The 17,643-nt window shown below is 38.5% G+C and overlaps 1 protein-coding gene across 1 annotated transcript in view; it reads right to left on the reverse strand.

Moving 5' to 3' along the window:
• Nucleotides 1-16,852, reverse strand: part of LOC139158170 (vomeronasal type-2 receptor 26-like) — a 39,769-nt gene extending 22,917 nt beyond the window's left edge. Inside the window, exons 1-4 of the mRNA XM_070735588.1 lie at nucleotides 16,780-16,852; nucleotides 6,308-6,485; nucleotides 2,009-2,300; nucleotides 684-1,445 (exon numbers count right to left, since the gene is read on the reverse strand). Of these exons, the coding sequence (XP_070591689.1) occupies nucleotides 684-1,445; nucleotides 2,009-2,300; nucleotides 6,308-6,485; nucleotides 16,780-16,852 (1,305 nt within the window). The remainder of the gene's footprint in view (nucleotides 1-683; nucleotides 1,446-2,008; nucleotides 2,301-6,307; nucleotides 6,486-16,779) is intronic.
• Between the last annotated feature and the right edge of the window lie 791 nt (nucleotides 16,853-17,643).

The raw sequence follows: 17,643 nt of genomic DNA on the forward strand, positions 1-17,643 counted from the left end.
ATTTATTACTTAGATTTGTATGCCGCCCCTCTTGCTCCATAGTGTCATCCCCAAACCCCCAACACTTTACCCTTAGATTATCTACGGTTGACCTATCCAGATTCCTAAGAGGTCAGTAAGGGGCGAGTACAAGTGCACTAGAGTGCCTTCCGTCCCCTGTCCTATTGCTCTCCTATATCTCCTATATACCTTTCCTCTATTCCTATATCTCTTCTTCTATTCTTTCATTGATATATTCTATTCCTATATCTTCTTTTCTATTATTTCTTAGATATATTTTACTATGAGTATCTCCTCTATAACCTTCATCATGTATTTTACTATGTGTATATTGATATATACCCACTAAAACCCTCATTGTGTATTGGACTTTTATATCCTTTCTTTATATATAATAACTCATGTCTATCCTCTTCAATATGTATTGTGCATTGGACAAAATAAATAAATAAATAAATAAATAAATAAATAAATAAATAATAAATAAAATAGAGACTTTCAAGAAGAGGATGGACAGCCATTTGTCTGAAATGATATATGGTCTCTTGCTTAAGCAGGAGAGAAGACCTCTGAGGTCTCTTCCAACTCTGTTATTCTACATTCTCCATGTGGGAAACTTCCTCTCTATGTTAGCTCTATGGATCTGGAGACTGGATTTTTTTTTAAAAAAAAACACAGATTACCTGCCATGTCTGGACATTTGAGATCCTCTTTTCAAGTCTCATAGCAGCTGGTTGGATTCCTGACCCATACATTGCATGGAGTCCATGTGCCACAGCATAGATGGCATTGTAGATGTTGTAACTGTCACCTGTCATACGTGTTTCAAATATGTGAGTGGGCACATTCCGTACATTCTCCTTTCCAGAACATGGTTTTTCCTCCTTTGGGATGCTCTCTCCTGGTTTGGAGATCTTGCAGCCAAAGGTCATCTCCCACCATAGAGGGAGAAAGAAATTCCACCGTGGCTTCAAAGGGTCTAAAGACATGAGAAAATGGCTGAATTCTGGGACATCCCTGGTGTGGTCTCTTAAATGCAAAGCCCCATGGTAGAGCTTTAAAATTAGCAATATAGATTCAGACTTCATCATATTAAGTTTCCAATGGGATGTAAAGATCCAAACCCTCAGAAAAGCATCGCTCTGTGTTTCATAAACAAAAAGAACTATCTGTAAATTTGTGGTACTACTGTAGTCTCCCAAAAAAATAATCACTTCACTTTTAGACCAAGTGTTGAAAATACGATGTAATCTTTTATCTGATTCAGTGTAAAAATCAAATTTCACTATTTGAGTGAAGGCCAGGCAAATCTCCTTCTCCTTGAGCTTTGGTACCAGAGATGAGACGAAACGTTCCCCACCATCATCTTTGTTGGCCACCAGTCCAACCCAGTTCCACTGGAAATGGAGAAGCAGCTGGACTAAACCCTCATACTGAGCAGATTCCTGGGGATTAATCCGGAAGAAAGAAGGAAAAGCTCTTCTATCTCCTATCTCCTCAATGCCAACACCGAGCTGGAAAAAGGGAGAATCTTCTTTCAAAAACAAAGTTAGGATTTATGGTCATTTTAAGGTTCCTATTGTGTAGTTAATGGTCCCCCAGTCGCGCTGCCTCAAAGCTTCATCTTGCTCCCTTCTTAGGGAGAACCACCAATTCCCTATTGTGCCTGGTTGGGACAGATCAGAAGTCAACGGAACAAAACATCCACCAGATACAGAGAATTAACTGCACTGAAAAGTGTGATGACAAATTGGAAAAGAAATTCCGGATCAGGAATCTTGGCAAACACAGCTTTTCAGAATTATGACAGTGTCCTTTTGCAGTTACATAAAAACGTATCTTGACATTAAAAAATAGAAAAATCAATACAACTTTAGGATATATTACCTAATTCATATACCCCTGATGTGTCTTCCCCCCCAAAAATACCTTTGTTTTCATATTTGAATTCTGATTGTGCTTTGGTTATTGTTGTATACTCCATCTGTATCCAGTGCAGCCCCCTTACCTGTGGCACCTTGAAGCTGCTGAAGATGGAGGCCATCTGCCTTGAGGATGTGGGGTTGTGACCTCCAATGACAGAGAGCAGAGGGTCCTTTCTGTCACATTTGTAACCGGGGACCATTTGGCGCCGTGTGGAGAGCAGAGAGAGGCTGAAAAAGAAAACCTTCCTTTCCATCTTCTGATTGTCATAGATGCGGAAGCCAAGGGTGATGTTGGGGAGCAGAATCGGATCCCTGTTCACCTCCATGACAGCAAACATCAAGGCCAGGAACTGGTGGTAGTTTTTGTGCAGGGGTCTACGGTGAGAAAGAGATTGGGGAACATTATAGGAAAGTTCATGTGTGCTGGTGGAATTGGCCTCGCTTGTTTTATGTATCCTTGGAGCAGGAAGTAAGAAGTCTCTCTGGGTTGTTTTGGCTTTTTTAAGTTCCTTGATTGTACTTGGATGGATTTCTGAGAAAGGAGAAAATCCTGGCTGTCCTTCTCAAAGATTGTTTTACAGTGATCCCTCGAGTTTCGCGATCTCGATCTTCGCGAAACGCTATATCGTGATTTTTAAAAAAATATTAATTTTTTTAAAAAACCACTTCCACGTTTGGCTTCGGGAGTCAGCTGGGAAGCGGCGTGGCTGTTTTAAAAGGTCTCAGCCGGCCTGGGGGGCTTCCTAGCACCCCCCCGAACCCCCAACCCGGGTTTGGGGGGGTGCTAGGAAGCCCCCCAGGCCGGCTGCGACCTTTTAAAACAGCAGCGCGGCTTCCCAGCTGAGTCCTGAAGCCAAACGCGGAAGTTCGCCTTTGGCGTTTGGCTTCAGGACTCAGCTGGGAAGCCGCGCGGCTGTTTTAAAAGGTCGCAGCCAGCCTGGGGGGCTTCCTAGCACCCCCCCGAACCCCCAACCTGGGTCTTCCCGGCCGCCCACGCAAAGGGGAAACCCCGGCTCCTCGCTGATGCCCGCCGCTCGCCCGCCCGCCAGCAAGAGGGGGAAGACCCAGGGAAGGTTCCTTCGGCCACCCAGCAGCTGATCTGCTGGGTAGCGCAGCAGCAGCGAGGAGCCAAATCGGGGTTTCCCCTTTGCATGGGCGGCGGGGAACGCAAACTCCACCATCTGCGCACGCGCGGCCATGGGAAAATGGGCGTGCATGCGCAGATGGTGTTTTTACTTCCGCAACCCTACATTGCGAAAAAATCAATTATCGCGAGGGGTCTGGGAACGGAACCCTCACGATAATAGAGGGATCACTGTATATAAAACACACTCAACAGTAGTGACTGTGAGGGAGATCTGAGTCTTGATGGATAACCAACTAAATATGAGCCTGTTGGAATTAGAAGGACCGTTACCTTAAACAAGGTGCTGAGCCTGAGGAGACTTAGCCAGGACCTTCCGGAGGTGATGGTTATTGAAGTGCAGACAGAGCATGTTCGAATGAACAAATAACTTTTATTAGAAAAGTATAAAAATAAAGTATGTCTGAAGACACACAAGATGGCACATCTTATTGCTAAAGAAGATGAACCGTAATGGTGGATCTCTAAGACTAGAGACCGCCTTCTTCTTCAAGAAGAGAGGATGTGAGCAAACAGATTACATCACAAAGGAGGAGCTACATTACTAGACAGAGTTAACTATCTAACTACTGGATGTTTCTCAATGTCTTTGGAGGCTGTCAATCTGCAGCGCGACAGAGCCACCAATGTGGTGGCTAAAAAAGCCAACACTAGCGGCATCAACAGAGGGATAAACTCCAAAACTAGGAAGGTGCTAATACCACTCTCTAATGCCCTAGTTAGACCACAACTTTGGTCACCACACTATAAAAAAAGACATTGAGACTCTAGAGAAAGTATTGAAGAGAACAACCAGAATGATAAAGAGAATAGAAACCAAGACATATGAGGAAAGGTTGCAGGAACTGGGCATGGATAGTGTAGCAAAGAAGAGGTACAGAGTGGACATGATAGCAGTCTTCAGACACTTGAGGGATTGCCACAGAGAGGAAAGGGGCACACTATTTTCCTGGGCATCAGAGGGCCAGACTAGGAGCAACAGATGGAAGCTGACCAGGGGGACATTTAACCTGGAAGTAAGGAAGAACTTTCTGACAGTGAGAGCGATCAACCAGTGGAACCGCTTGCCAGTGGAGGTTGTGAAAGCCCCAACACTCAACACTTTCAAAAAGAGATTGGACTGCCATCTGTCTGGGATGGTGTAGGGACTCCTGATTGAGCAGGGGGCTGGACTGGATAACCTGCAAGGTCCCATCCAACTCAAATAAATAAATAAATTCTCCCACCCTTCTTCCCTTTCTTCATTTTCCTTCTCTCTCAGAGCAATTTCTTCAGGTCTGAGGAGAAGACACCAATCAGGGCCATAGTTCAGATTGACTGAGGGCCATTATTCACGAGCTCCACTGATTCCAAACCAGAGGAGAGTGAGTTGTTGGGGTTTTTTGGACAATATCCACATTGGACAAAGATCAAACTTTGCATTTTTTTAATATGATTTTTATGTCCAAATTAGTGTTAAAAGTCAAGTTCTATATTAAGCCAGCAAAATTTCCAAGATGTTTCTTTTTAATATGTATTAGTATGCTTTTTTGAGTGAATGGTGATGAATGTTTTTAAATCATATTAGAGCTTTTTAAAAGTCTTTTTAGCCATATTAATTGGATTTTTAGATGTATTTGTTATATTGTTTCCAATATGTTGTGAGCCGCCCCGAGTCCTCAGAGAGGAGCGGCATACAAATAATCAAATCAAATCATCAAATCAATCAGATTGATAATTATAATCATACCAATGAAAACATCTGGAAAGACAGTCATGGCCCCCCACAAATAATTTGGGTATATACTATTATTCTTCTCTGTCCTTGGGAACCGTTTTGGAAAGACAGGGAATTCTAGACTATTTCTTGAACTTGCCCCCTTATTGAGACAAGAACAAAGACCTGAAGTTCCCTAACTGCAGAAAAAACAAATGTTGTCAACTTGCCTTCCCTTGAGGACCTGTAGACTGCACATGTCAAAAAGAGGACCATAAAAATTTTTACAAACCCCTTACATCCTGGACACAAACTGTTTCAACTCCTACCCTTAAAACGTCGCTATAGAGCACTGCACACGAAGACAACTAGACACAAGAAGAAATAATTCCGTCACCACTGTCAAACTATTCACAAGTTAAAGGAATCTGGCACAAACTTCGAAATGGATAAAGGAAATAACTAAGATTGAACTAGAAATGAAACCTGAAATATTTTTGCTTGGCATTATTGAAAATCAGATGAATAAGGAACATTATTACCATTACAACATCTAATAACATCAACGAGAATAGCTATCGCACAATTTTGGAAGAATGAAAACATGCCAAATGAACGGAGATTAATTAAAAAAATGTTAGATTGTGCTGAAGCAGATAAACTAACAATGGAACTAAAAGAAAAAGAAAAAACAAAATATTACCAAATATGGGAAGAATTTTACATTTGGTTAAATAAAAGAACACCACTTTATAGTGCTGTGAGATAAAGAAACAATTTAAAGAACAACCTTTTTTCAAAAAAAAAAGTCAATATAGTTATTGTTTTGTTTATTTGATAAGAACCTACGACATAAAAATTCAACTATAACAACATACAACTCAAACCACTGGTCTTAACACCGCCAAGAATTTTTTTAAAAGGAGAGGACGCTGTCAACAGTCTCTACTACAGGAGAAGAGAAGAAATATATCTCTTGCTTGTTTTTTTCTGTTTTTTGTATTTTATGTAAATGTACTGTTTGTTGTTATTGTCTTATTATATATATGTAAATAAAAATTATTTTAAAAAACCCAAACTATTCGCTAAGGCTGCATTAATATTACTATTAGTCTTTTCATTCTTCCTATCATTCATCTCCTCCCACTTATGACTGTATGACTGTAACTTGTTACATTTATCCTTACGATTTATATTAATATTGATTGTTTCCTGATTGCTTATTTGACCCCTATGACAATCTTTAAGTGTTGTACCTCATGATGCTTGACAAATGTATCTTTTCTTTTATATACACTGAGGGCATATGCACCAAAGACAAATTCCTTGTGTGTCCAACCCACTTGGCAAGCAAAGAATTCTATTCTATTCCATTCTATTCCATTCTATTCCATTCTTTTTCTTTTCTATTCTATTCTACTCTACTCTACTCTACTCTACTCTATTCTACTCTACTCTACTCTATGTATTTCTTAAACGAGGTGCTGAATCCAAAGGAAAGCAAACAATTGCCTACATTTTTCCCCTCCAGGTGAAACTTACGTGATGTCATTAATAAACCGCAGTGGGTCCCCTTGAAAATCTAGGCCGCTGGACTCCACAAAAGTTGTCAGGGCCAAATTGCCCCCAATAATCAGATCACCAGACCAGTAAAATTCCCATTGTCTCTGAAAATGTAAAGGCAGCGACCCACAAATAGTTTGCATCTTCTTAGAAGTTGCTGGAGGCAGGAGCCCCAAGAGCAGCAATTGAAGCAAGAAGGGCAGCCCAGCCATTCTTCTCATCTTCCCTCCTGCAACAGAAAGCAAAGTTTGTGCAGCTTTACCTGATGTCTCTCTGATATTGAGGCCCTTGCTAAGTGCAGGTCACTGAAATGGTTAGCCCAGAACAAAACAGCCTTTCAACTCGAACAATAACTGACAATGGGTCTGACCCAATACTCACTAGAGCAAGATTTGAGTAGTTAGATTCTATGGTCAAATATGGACGATTCCACCAAGTACCATATTTTGAGAGAACATGCATTTGCGGTGCACCAGAAATAGAAGACATTGCACATGTGCTACTCACTTGTAAACTATACTCCTCAGTAAGACCTCAGTATTTACAGCCCCTACTTGACAAAATCATACACTGGGACTGTAATAAACAATTATCATATTTTCTTCAGGGTAAATATATATATGTAGTTTCTAGAAATGCTAAGTTTATAGTCAGGGCTGTTCAGATGAGAATATGTTTTATAGAACATATTGGGGTGGCATACAAAGGAGATGAACTCACTTAAGAATATTTTATATCAGTATCTTAAATTTGTTTAATATAATCCTTTGCACGAGTTATATTCTCATGTTTTACTACCCAATTTTAGCATATTATACTGCATTTTAACTTATTTATTCAAATTCCCTCTATTTTAGCCAATTTTATTGTATTTTAACCAGTCACAGTTTTATGACGACTGATGTGGTCCTTTTCCTCGCTTTGATATGGTCGATTGACTATAAATAAAGTTGATATGTATGTATGTATGGTTTGATATGGTCGATTGACTATAATAAAGTTGATATGTATGTATGTATGTATGTGTTAACCCATTTGTATTTTATCTCTTTATTTCCTCCTATCTATCTTATTCAGAAATTAGACTACATATTGTATTTTACTTTAATCAGAAGATGGCAAGACTGATCTATCAATAAACTACCATGATGTCAACCACGCTTTCTCTTACCTGTGTTTGAGCTTTGACACAAAACCCAGGTTACTGAACCCCCAGAGTTCGCTCTTTAGAAGGCCAGACAAGGTTTCCTTCCACCATTGAAAGAACCGAGAGCATGTTATTTTAAAGCAGTTTTAGCTTGGAAGATTTCTGTGGGTTGGAATCCTCAGGGGATAGATTGAGAATGACTGTTCTTCTGGTAATTGCAAGGAAAAGCAATTGACCTACCCATTTGACTACAGAAGTTGTTTACACACTAGTTAGGGGGAAACATGTTGGTGTGTCTTATTGCTAATCCACAGAGGAGTAAAGCAAAGGTGAAGTTGGGTTTTGGAGCCATCTGAAAGTGAACTCCTGCACATAAAATGGAGTTTGGCCTCTGCCATTGTATGTTCAAGAAGAGATCGGATGGCCATTTGTCAGATATGGTGTAGGGCAGAGATGATGGACCTTTTATCCTTGGGTGCCGAAAGAGGGTGGGCGCTCTTTCCTTCAGTGCCTGAGGAGGGTGAAAACACCTCCCCCCCCCACACAGATGCTCTCTGGAAGCCAAAAACACCCTCCCAGAGCCTCTGTGTGAGCCAAAATCCAGCTGGCTGGCACACACATGCGTGGTGGAGGTGAGCTACGGCAACAGCTCCCATGCCAGCAGATAGGCCATAGCTTTGCCCTCACTGGCTTAGGGTCTCCTGCTTCAGTGGGGTGTTGGACTAGATGACCTGAAAGGTGCCTTCCATCTCGAATGTTCCAATCCAATGGGTGCGATTGGGGCATGGTGGCAATTGGCTGTACCCTAGTAGAAACATAGAAACATAGAAAACTGATGGCAGAAAAAGACCTCATGATCCATCTAGTCTGCCCTTATACTATTTCAGTTACTGTGGATTGACCAACCACGTCTGCTGGAAGTTTTTTCCAAGGATCTACTACTCTTTCAGTAAAATAATATTTTCTCCCGTTGCTTTTGATCTTTCCCCCAACTAACTTCAGATTGTGTCCCCTTGTTCTTGTGTTCACTTTCCTATTAAAAACACTTCCCTCCTGAACCTTATTTAACCTTTTGAGATAGGGGAGGGATAGAATTGATCGATGGCTGAGTGGTTACATGTATATCATCACCCATCTCATGCAAAATCACTGTGTAACATTCAACCATCCATTAACTGTGGATTAAGAAGATAATCAAGGCTTAAAACTGTTATATAATTATTATTAAAAAGATAAAGGAGAATCTTTGTAGCTCACGGTTGACATGGTGCTCCCTGAGCTTCTTTGTTTTCTTGCAGACATTTCATGACCCAAGGAGGTAACTTCTTTTTTTAAAAAAATAAAAAATTATTATATAAACATTAAAATACATGGTCCATCTTTTTTCGACATACTTATTTGTTTAAGTATTGAACTTAAGTCTTATATCATGACATAACACAACTTATCCCCCCCCAACCTGAACTGTTGTCAAAACAGTTCTTTCTTTATGAAATCCTATGGCCTGTGGCATCAGCGGTTATTCTGCAGTTGTTCTATATATAACCAAAGTCAGATTATTACTATATATCATGATTTTGTATATATAGTTGATTCTAGGAACATGAAGTTTTTATTTACAGCTATTATCTCTTCTCTTATCCACCCAAATATAAAATTTTCCCCAAATTTCATAATAACGTGATTCATCTTTATTTTTAAACTCTTGTGTTAATTTATCCATCTCTGCGCAGTCATAAATATTCTTAATCATTTCTCTCTCTGACGGTGTTTCTTCTTTTTTCCAGTTTTGTGCTATAGTCATCCTGATTGCCATAATTACGTGTTGGATCAAGTAGTAATACTCCTTTTTTATTTTCAGATCTATTATGCTCATAAGAAAGGTCTCTGGTTTTAGTTTAAGTTTTAATTTGGTCATTTCAAAAATCCATAGTTTTACTTTCTTCCATATTTTCTTTATTTCGGGGCACGTCCACCACATGTGGAAAAACATTCCGTTTTTATTTCTAAATCTCCAACTGTCTGGTTTTAAATTTGGATATATTTTTGCTAGCCTAGCTGGTGCAAGATGCCATTTTTTGAATATTCTCTTTATATGAAATAGATTTTATCATTTTGTCATTTTTCCATATTGAGTCCCATTGTTCTAAATAAATATTATACCCCACATTTTTTGCCCAACTGATCATATTTCCCTTAACTACCTCCATTTCAATTTTATATTCGATTAAAAAATCATATATTCTAGTTATAAAATTTTTCTCTTGGCCTAATATTAATTTATCCAGAGTTGAGTATTTTTCTTGGATTCCATTATTTTTCCTATTCTTTTGTCACTTTGTCTGGATTTGACTGTATGGCCACCACTCAATAATAATCCCTTGTTCTTCCAGATGTTGTCTTGTTTTGATGTTACCTCTCTCATCTAGTACCTGATTATAGTTAACCATTTTTTTTAACTGAACTGTGTTTGGGTGTGTTAGTGCCTCCATGCTGGAGTACCACCTCAGTATTTTTGTGTAGTGTTCCTTTTGGATTTTTATCCAGTTCGCCCATAGTGAATCTCTTATTACCGGTATATGTTTTTTAAAATATGTTGGAATTTTGTTTTTTCGATTCCACAAGAATTCATGCCATCCTTGTAAAATATCATGTCCCTCCAATGTTAACAATCTCTGATTCTTAATTTCTATCCAATCTTTAATCCAAAGTAGTACTGCTGTTTGGTAGTACAATTCAAAATAAATACTTTGGTATTACCCCCTGTTCTAAGACTTCGTTAAATATAACCAGTAATATTTTTCCTAGCAGTTCTCTTAATTCTTTGTAAAATTCACTCAGTATACCATCAGGGCCCGGTGATTTGTTATTTTTTTGTTTGTTTCAGTATTGCATTTTCCAATTCTATAGCAGTTATTTTTTAATTTATTGATATTTTGTCTAATTCCAATCAGTGTTCCCTCTAATTTTTTTCTGGTGTGGGCGGAAAAGTATAGTGTCTGAGCGGCAGTCCCTTTGGGACTGGGCGGCATAGAAGTCTAAATAAATGGGGAGATCTGCGCATGCGTTGCTCTAGATAGACGCACCGAGAGAAAGCTCTCTCATGTGAAGAAGGAAAAGTAAAAGTTAACCCTCGACAACCCTCTCTAGCTTGGTGAAAGTGGACTGAGAGGAAGTGAATTGAACAAAGCTGTTGAAAACTTTATGAGAAGGAGTTAAAAGTTGAAGCAAGTAATAGTTTTTAACGTGTGTAAGTGGAGAAGCGAGAACAAAGGAAAGATGGCATCTACTTCGGAGTTGGAAGGAAAGATGGATTCGTTGCTTAAAGCATTTGCTGACATGGGACAACTGCTCCAAGATATGAAAAGGGAATTATCGGTCGTTGGTGCTGGAATGGCAGACTTGAAAGAACAATCCAAAACACAAGATCAAAGAATTGGGAAACTGGAGGTGGGGAAGTCTCGCCAGGAACTCCACATCATTAATTTGGAGGACAGACAACGTAGGTCTAATCTTCGTCTGAGGGGTTTTCCCAAAGACTTTGCGGAGAGTAAACAGCTTATTCAAGCAACTCTTCAGTGGTTCAATGAAAACAAGGTTAAATGTGACCTACAAGAATTTGAAAGAGTGCACTGGGCTTTTGGATCTCGGAACCGAGGGGATTCAAAAGACATTATTGTAAGGTTTGCCTCAGAAAGGAGAGCGGCAGAAATATTCAAAGAGTTGAAGCAGATTCTAAACTTACGTTACAAAGCTTTTCCAATACGTGTTTTAAAAGATCTGTCTGCTGAAGCCCTCAAGATGAGAAATCAGATGAGAGAAGTGACCTCCCAACTTTATGAAAATGGAATTAGGTTTTCATGGCGTTATCCAGCTACAATATTTGTTTTTAAAGATTCCAAGGCTTTCCAGGCGAGATCGTTGGAGGAGGGAAGAAATTTGCTTCATCAGTTGGGGTTAAATCCGGATGGAGCGTCCCAGGCACAGACATCGAAAAACTAGCCAGAAGCAGGAGAGGATGAGTTGTTTATGCTCCAACCGATCCGAGTAGCAGAACAAAGCAAGGCAGAGAAGATCACAGCACTTCAGAAGGAACTGGATTCTCTCCAGGAGAAAGAGAAGAGGGATGAGCCAAGGGTCACCCGCCAGAAGAAAAAATAAAAAACTGAACTGAGTTGACTTGCTAATATGGTACTATGAGTTTCAACTAACTAATCTTTTTCTTGTGTACTTTTCTTTTGGTTTTTTCCGCTAACTAATAAGGGGAGAGGAGGGAAGGAGGGGGGAATCTTTTGATATGCTGTAAAATGGGGAAAAGGGGGGGAGCTTTCTGGTAGAACGCAGATCAAGGGTGCCTCTCGAGTACGAAAGTTTTTTTTGTTGCCTCCCCCTGGGGGGGGGTCAGGGAAGAGGCACTAGGGTGGGGATTCATGGTAACTAAAAAACATTTTTCCGGTGGGCTCTGTTTTGCAGGAGGGGGAAATGTATTTAAAATTATGTAAATGGATGATATAGGGCTATTGTCGTTGAATGTAAATGGTCTTTCATCACAGAAAAAACATTATAGGATCATGAAGCTGGCTAGGGATAGTAAAGCTGATGTTTTATTCTTATCAGAAACTCATAAAGGAAGGGAAAAAACAGATAGATTAGTGACAAATAGCGAGTGGCAACAAGTTTATGAGTCGAGAGGGATGACCAAATCAAAAGGAGTCGCCATCTTGTTTAACCGAAGAGTGTATTTTCAATTAATTAATATTAAAAAGGACAAAGATGGTAGAATGTTATTTATTAAGGGGAAAATAAAAAATAAGTTAGTAACCTTAGCGGTAATTTATGCCCCCAATGTAAATGCAAAACAATTTATAATGAATGTAGAACGGAAACTAGATAGTTTTGCGGAATAGCAGGCAATTTCAACTTGGAATTAACAGCAGGGAGGGGGGAAAAGAAAAAGTTACATTTAAATAAAATCAATATGACGGATTTACATGAAAACATAGTAAATAGGGATACCTTTTATTCTGCATGACATAATAAATTTAGTTGTATTGATTACATATTAATTAATAAGACAGCTGAGGCAAAGCTTAAGAAAGTGGAAGTGAAAAGTATTTGGTTATCAGACCACGCGCCTTTGTTAGCAACAATTGAGTTAGAGCCTGGCAGGAAACAAATAATTTGGAGATATAACCCTCTGGTTTCAGCTAATAAGGAGAATAGAATTAAATTACAAAGGGAACTGAATGGATTCTTTTGTATTAATGCAACAGGTGAGATTAAACAAACAACAGTCTGGGATACACATAAGGCTGTCATGAGGGGTAATTGTATTAGTACTGAAGCTTTTATTAGGAAATCTTGGGAAGCTAAAAGGAACAATTTATTAAGAGAAATAGATTTAATCCAAGAAACTTTAAAAATTACAAGAAATAGAGAATGGAATTCACTATTATTACTTAAGAAAAAGAAATTGCAATTACTTGAGGAAGAAATATGAAATAAAATGAAGATGATTATAAAACATAGAATTAGGGGATGGGGTAATAAATCAATGAAGCAAATGGTACATTATCTGAAAAAAAGAAAAGAGAAATCCCACATCTCTGCTTAAAAAGATAAGGGAGGTGTAATTAAACGTAGTAATCTAGAAATGGAAAAATAATGAGAGATTTTTATGGGAACTTATACAAAAAAGAGTATGTTATTTCACAAACCACAGAGGTTAAAAAGAAATTAAAGGAAGAGGATAGACAAATGCTAAATGCAAAAATTACAAATGATGAGATATCTAGAGTTATTAAAGGGTTGAAACCTGCTAAAGCCCCAGGTCCAGATGTTTTTACTGCTGAATATTATAAAATGTATATGAATGAATTATTACCGCATATGGAAAAATTGTTTAACAATGTAATGGAGACTTTTGAAACTCCACAGACGTGGAAAATGTCAGAAATTATAACTATCCCAAAACCAGATCGTGATTTAACTGACCCGAGTTCTTATCGCCCTATCAGCTTATTAAATCAGGATTATAAAATATTTATGAAAATATTGGCAAACAGGGTGGAGAATATTTTACCAAAAGTAATTGGAGAAGATCAATATGGATTTGTTAAAGGAAGGAAGATTTATGAATCAATAAGGAATGTGGTCAATGTTTTACACCATGCTACCAATACCAAAAGAAAACTAAGTATTCTAAAATTAGATGTCTATAAAGCTTTTGATAAAGTTAACCATGATTACCTATTTCAACTATGTAAAGATTTAAATATGGGAGATTCCTTTTGTAGAATTATAGAAACAATATATAAGGATAATATAGCTCAAATCAGAGTAAATGGTAATAGAACAGAAACGATTAAAATTCAGAATGGAACTAAGCAGGGTTGCCCACTATCCCCAATGTTATTTGCATTAGCAATTGAGACCTTAGCAAACAAAATTAGAAACGATAAGGAATGGAGAGGTTATCAAATAGGGGAATTTGAATTGAAATTAAATTTGTTTGCAGATGACGCTATAGTGATGTCTGAAACCCCAATTGAAATGATGAAAAGAATAATGATACTGCTCCAGGAATTTAAAGATCAATCTGGACTTAAGGTTAATATAGAGAAATCAGGGATAATATGTTTAAATACTGGCCCTAAAGAGCAAATCGAGATTCAAAAAATATCAGGATTGAAATTAGGTTGTTAAAAAATGAAATATTTGGGAATTTGGTTGTTCAAGAATCCAATAAAAATAGTGACGGCCAATTATAACCTAATATGGAAAAAAATCCAGAAGCAGATAAAAAATTGGAAGGGTAAAAAGTTAGGAAGAATTGCCAAGATCAGGGCCCTTAAGATGATGATAATACCAAAAATGATGTATTTGTTTCAGGTTCTACCGGGTAGTTTTCCTGAGGCAAAACTAAGAGAATGGGACAACAAATTAAATTTTTGGATTGAAGGAGACAAAAAACCTAGAATAAGGAAGCATTGGCAGTTTGCACAAGAGAAAGAGGGAGGTTGGGGCAGCCCGTGTCTAGTATTATATAGAAATGCATTTCAAATGGAAAGGTTAATGGAACTACAGTTATGGGGGGGAAAGAAATGGGTAGAGTTAGAAAAGGAAATCAATAATATAAATAATAAAGAATTATTATTTAAAAATTAGAGTAGGACAGAAATTAGTAACTTAAGTGATCCTTTTAAAGCATGTTTAGAAATATGGCTTAAATGGCAGAGGAAAAGTGGAATAAGGGTATCCAGGCTATCAACGTTATATGTATTGAATACAGGGGATGATGTTAACTTAAGTAGAATTATCAATGTATTAAATAGTAAAGGGATAATGAGAATTGAACAATTATATGAGAAAGATGGAAGAGTCAGCAGAACTCGATTGGAATGGTGGATTGGTAAACAGAAATGGTTGCAGATTAATGCAATAAGCACATATTTAAATAAAAGTGAGAATAAAGAAGCTTTCGTACGAGAAGAAAATTGCTTAGAAAAAATAATAAGAGAAAAGATAAATGAGAGTAAAGCACAAGCCGGCAATATATACAGAATGCTATTGCAGATGGAAGAGGAAGTAACAAAAAGTTTGACAAGATGCTGGCAAGATGATTTACAAATAGATGAAAGGGAAATGAAAGAAATAATAGAAAATATATATAAGATTAAAAATACAAGAGTTAGAGAGATGAGAAGGAAAATTTTACATAAATGGTACTATACACCAGCACAAATTGCATACTTCCAGAGGAAAGAGAAGGGTAAATGTTGGCATGGGTGCCAGGAAAAGGGAATTTTTATGCATATGCTCTGGGAGTGTGCAGAAATTCAGAAATTTTGGAATGTAGTGCAGAATGAAATTAATAAAATGTTAAACATTAACTGGATAATTACAAAAGAAATAGCAATTTTAATTAAATATAGGGAATTAGGAGAATTCAAGGAAATTAAAGCCGCAGCACTGGAAAGTGCCCAAGCGGTGATGGTATTAGGTTGGAAAGACTCTACAAAATGGACATTACAAAATTGGTACTGGTACATGGTGGACCACATACATTTCAAAACCATGGAAATAAGATTAAACAATTTCGATGAGAACAAATTGGAGAAGTTGATGGTGCGATGGAATAAGGTAAAAGATTATATGTTAAGTAGAATCTGTGATGTAAATATGAAAAATAAATTGCAATCACTCTTTTAGTAATACTTGATGCAAGATAGAACCAAGGAATAATAGATAAACAATAATTTTTTTTTTGAATCCTCTTGTATGGGTGGTGGGGGTGATGGGGGGGTGTTGTTGTTAGGTGACGGGCACATGCACTGTGCACTGTTATATGTTTGTTTTATGTTAACCTTTAAAAATCAATAAAAAGTTTATTAAAAAAAAGAAGTCTAAATAAATAAATAAATAAATAAATAAATAGACAAATAAATAAATAAATAAATAAATAAAGTGTGGGCGCACACTATCACATGTACGCAAGTTCTGACATCCATAATTCACTCCCTCTCCTTTCTCTCTCTTCTCTTTCCTTTCTCTCCCTCCCTCTTTCTCTCTATACTTTCTAACTCTCACTCTTTCTTTCTCCCTCCGTCATTCCCTCTTTTTCTCCCTCCCTTTCTCTCCCTCCCTCTTTCTCTCTATCCTTTATGTTCTGCCTGACTGGGCTCAGGCAATGCGTAACAGTCCAAGGAAAAGAAATCAAACACACACACACACACACACATGCTCTGCTAATCAGCAAACTTGAATTAGATAAACAAAAAAGGGTTACTCAAAAACAGTTCTTAGTGTCCGAAAAAAATGAGAGTGCAAGGCTTACTTCAGCCGCATAGAAAAACACAGAAAAAAACAAACAAAGACTACCTGGAATGAGCAAAGACGTTTCAGGAGTCCTTTTGAATCTTTGGAGCAAACAGCAAGTCCCAGAGTTTTCACCCCCCACTTGTCTGAAAAAGCTGGGTTGAAAACTCCAACGGCATGGAACAGAAACTTCAGAACAGGAACCACAAAATAACACAGATAAACAGCCACAGTATGCCTTGGGCTTTGTTCCCTTTTATCCCTTTGGCCCTCATTAAGGGAACCACACCCAGCCCTCAGTATAAGAACCACACCCAGCCCAGGTGCTCCTATAATGACTTGTAATACTCCTTAAAGCGATCCCTTCTTTGCATAGCTCTTCGGCTATGCAGATCGATATATTGATCTGCAGAAGAACCCAGGGATGAAAGACTGTCTGAGGGACTGCAGGCCAAATCCCATGGGGTGTCTGCTGAATCCTGCGTACCAGTGGCCTCGTCCTCCTGGCTGTCTGCCACGTCTTCCTGGCTGTCTGCCACATCTTCCTGGCTGTCTGCCATATCTATCAGGCTGTCAGCCAGGCTTTCGCATTCACTTTGTGCCGCGTCTCTCCCATCTGTGGGAGCAACGGCTGGCCCAGGCCCAAACACAACACTTTATACCTCGACCTCGACCCCATTTGTAAAACAGAGTCGACTGACAACGAGTCAGTCGAGGTGACTGGGGCTAAACGTCTTTGTCCATCTGTCTGGGGGGAGTTTGACTTGGTGACACCTGATGGAGTAGACAAGGCCATTAGAGCTGTACGTTCCAACATCTGCCTACTGGATCCGTGTCCCTCTTGGTTGGTTTGTCAATGCCTCCTTGGGGAGGGGGTCCTTTCCGGCTCCTTATAAGGAGGCACTTGTCCGCCCCCTCCTCAATAAGCTTCCGGTCACAATTCAAAGTGTTGGTTATGACCTATACAGCCCTTCATGGCACTTTCCCCCTAGGCCTTTAAAATTTTATGCATGGTATGTCTGTATGTATGATTGGTTTTTATATAATGGGTTTTTAACTGTTTTTAGTATTGGATTATTGTTATATACTGTTTTATTACTGTTGTTAGCCACCCCAAGTCTGCGGAGAGGTGCGGCATACAAATCCAATAAATAAATAAATAATAAAATAAATATATATATCTTTCTTTCTCTTTCTCTTCCTCCTTCATTCCCTCTTTCTCTTTCCTTCCCTCCTTCATTTCCTCTTTCTCTTTTGCTCCCTCCCTTTCTCTCCCTCCCTCTTTCTCTCTATCCTTTATATCTCTCACTTTCTTTGTTTCTCTTCCTCCTTCATTCCCTCTTTCTCTCTC

The sequence above is a fragment of the Erythrolamprus reginae genome, chromosome 1, assembly GCF_031021105.1.
Source record: "Erythrolamprus reginae isolate rEryReg1 chromosome 1, rEryReg1.hap1, whole genome shotgun sequence".
Taxonomy (NCBI): Eukaryota; Metazoa; Chordata; class Lepidosauria; order Squamata; family Dipsadidae; genus Erythrolamprus; species Erythrolamprus reginae.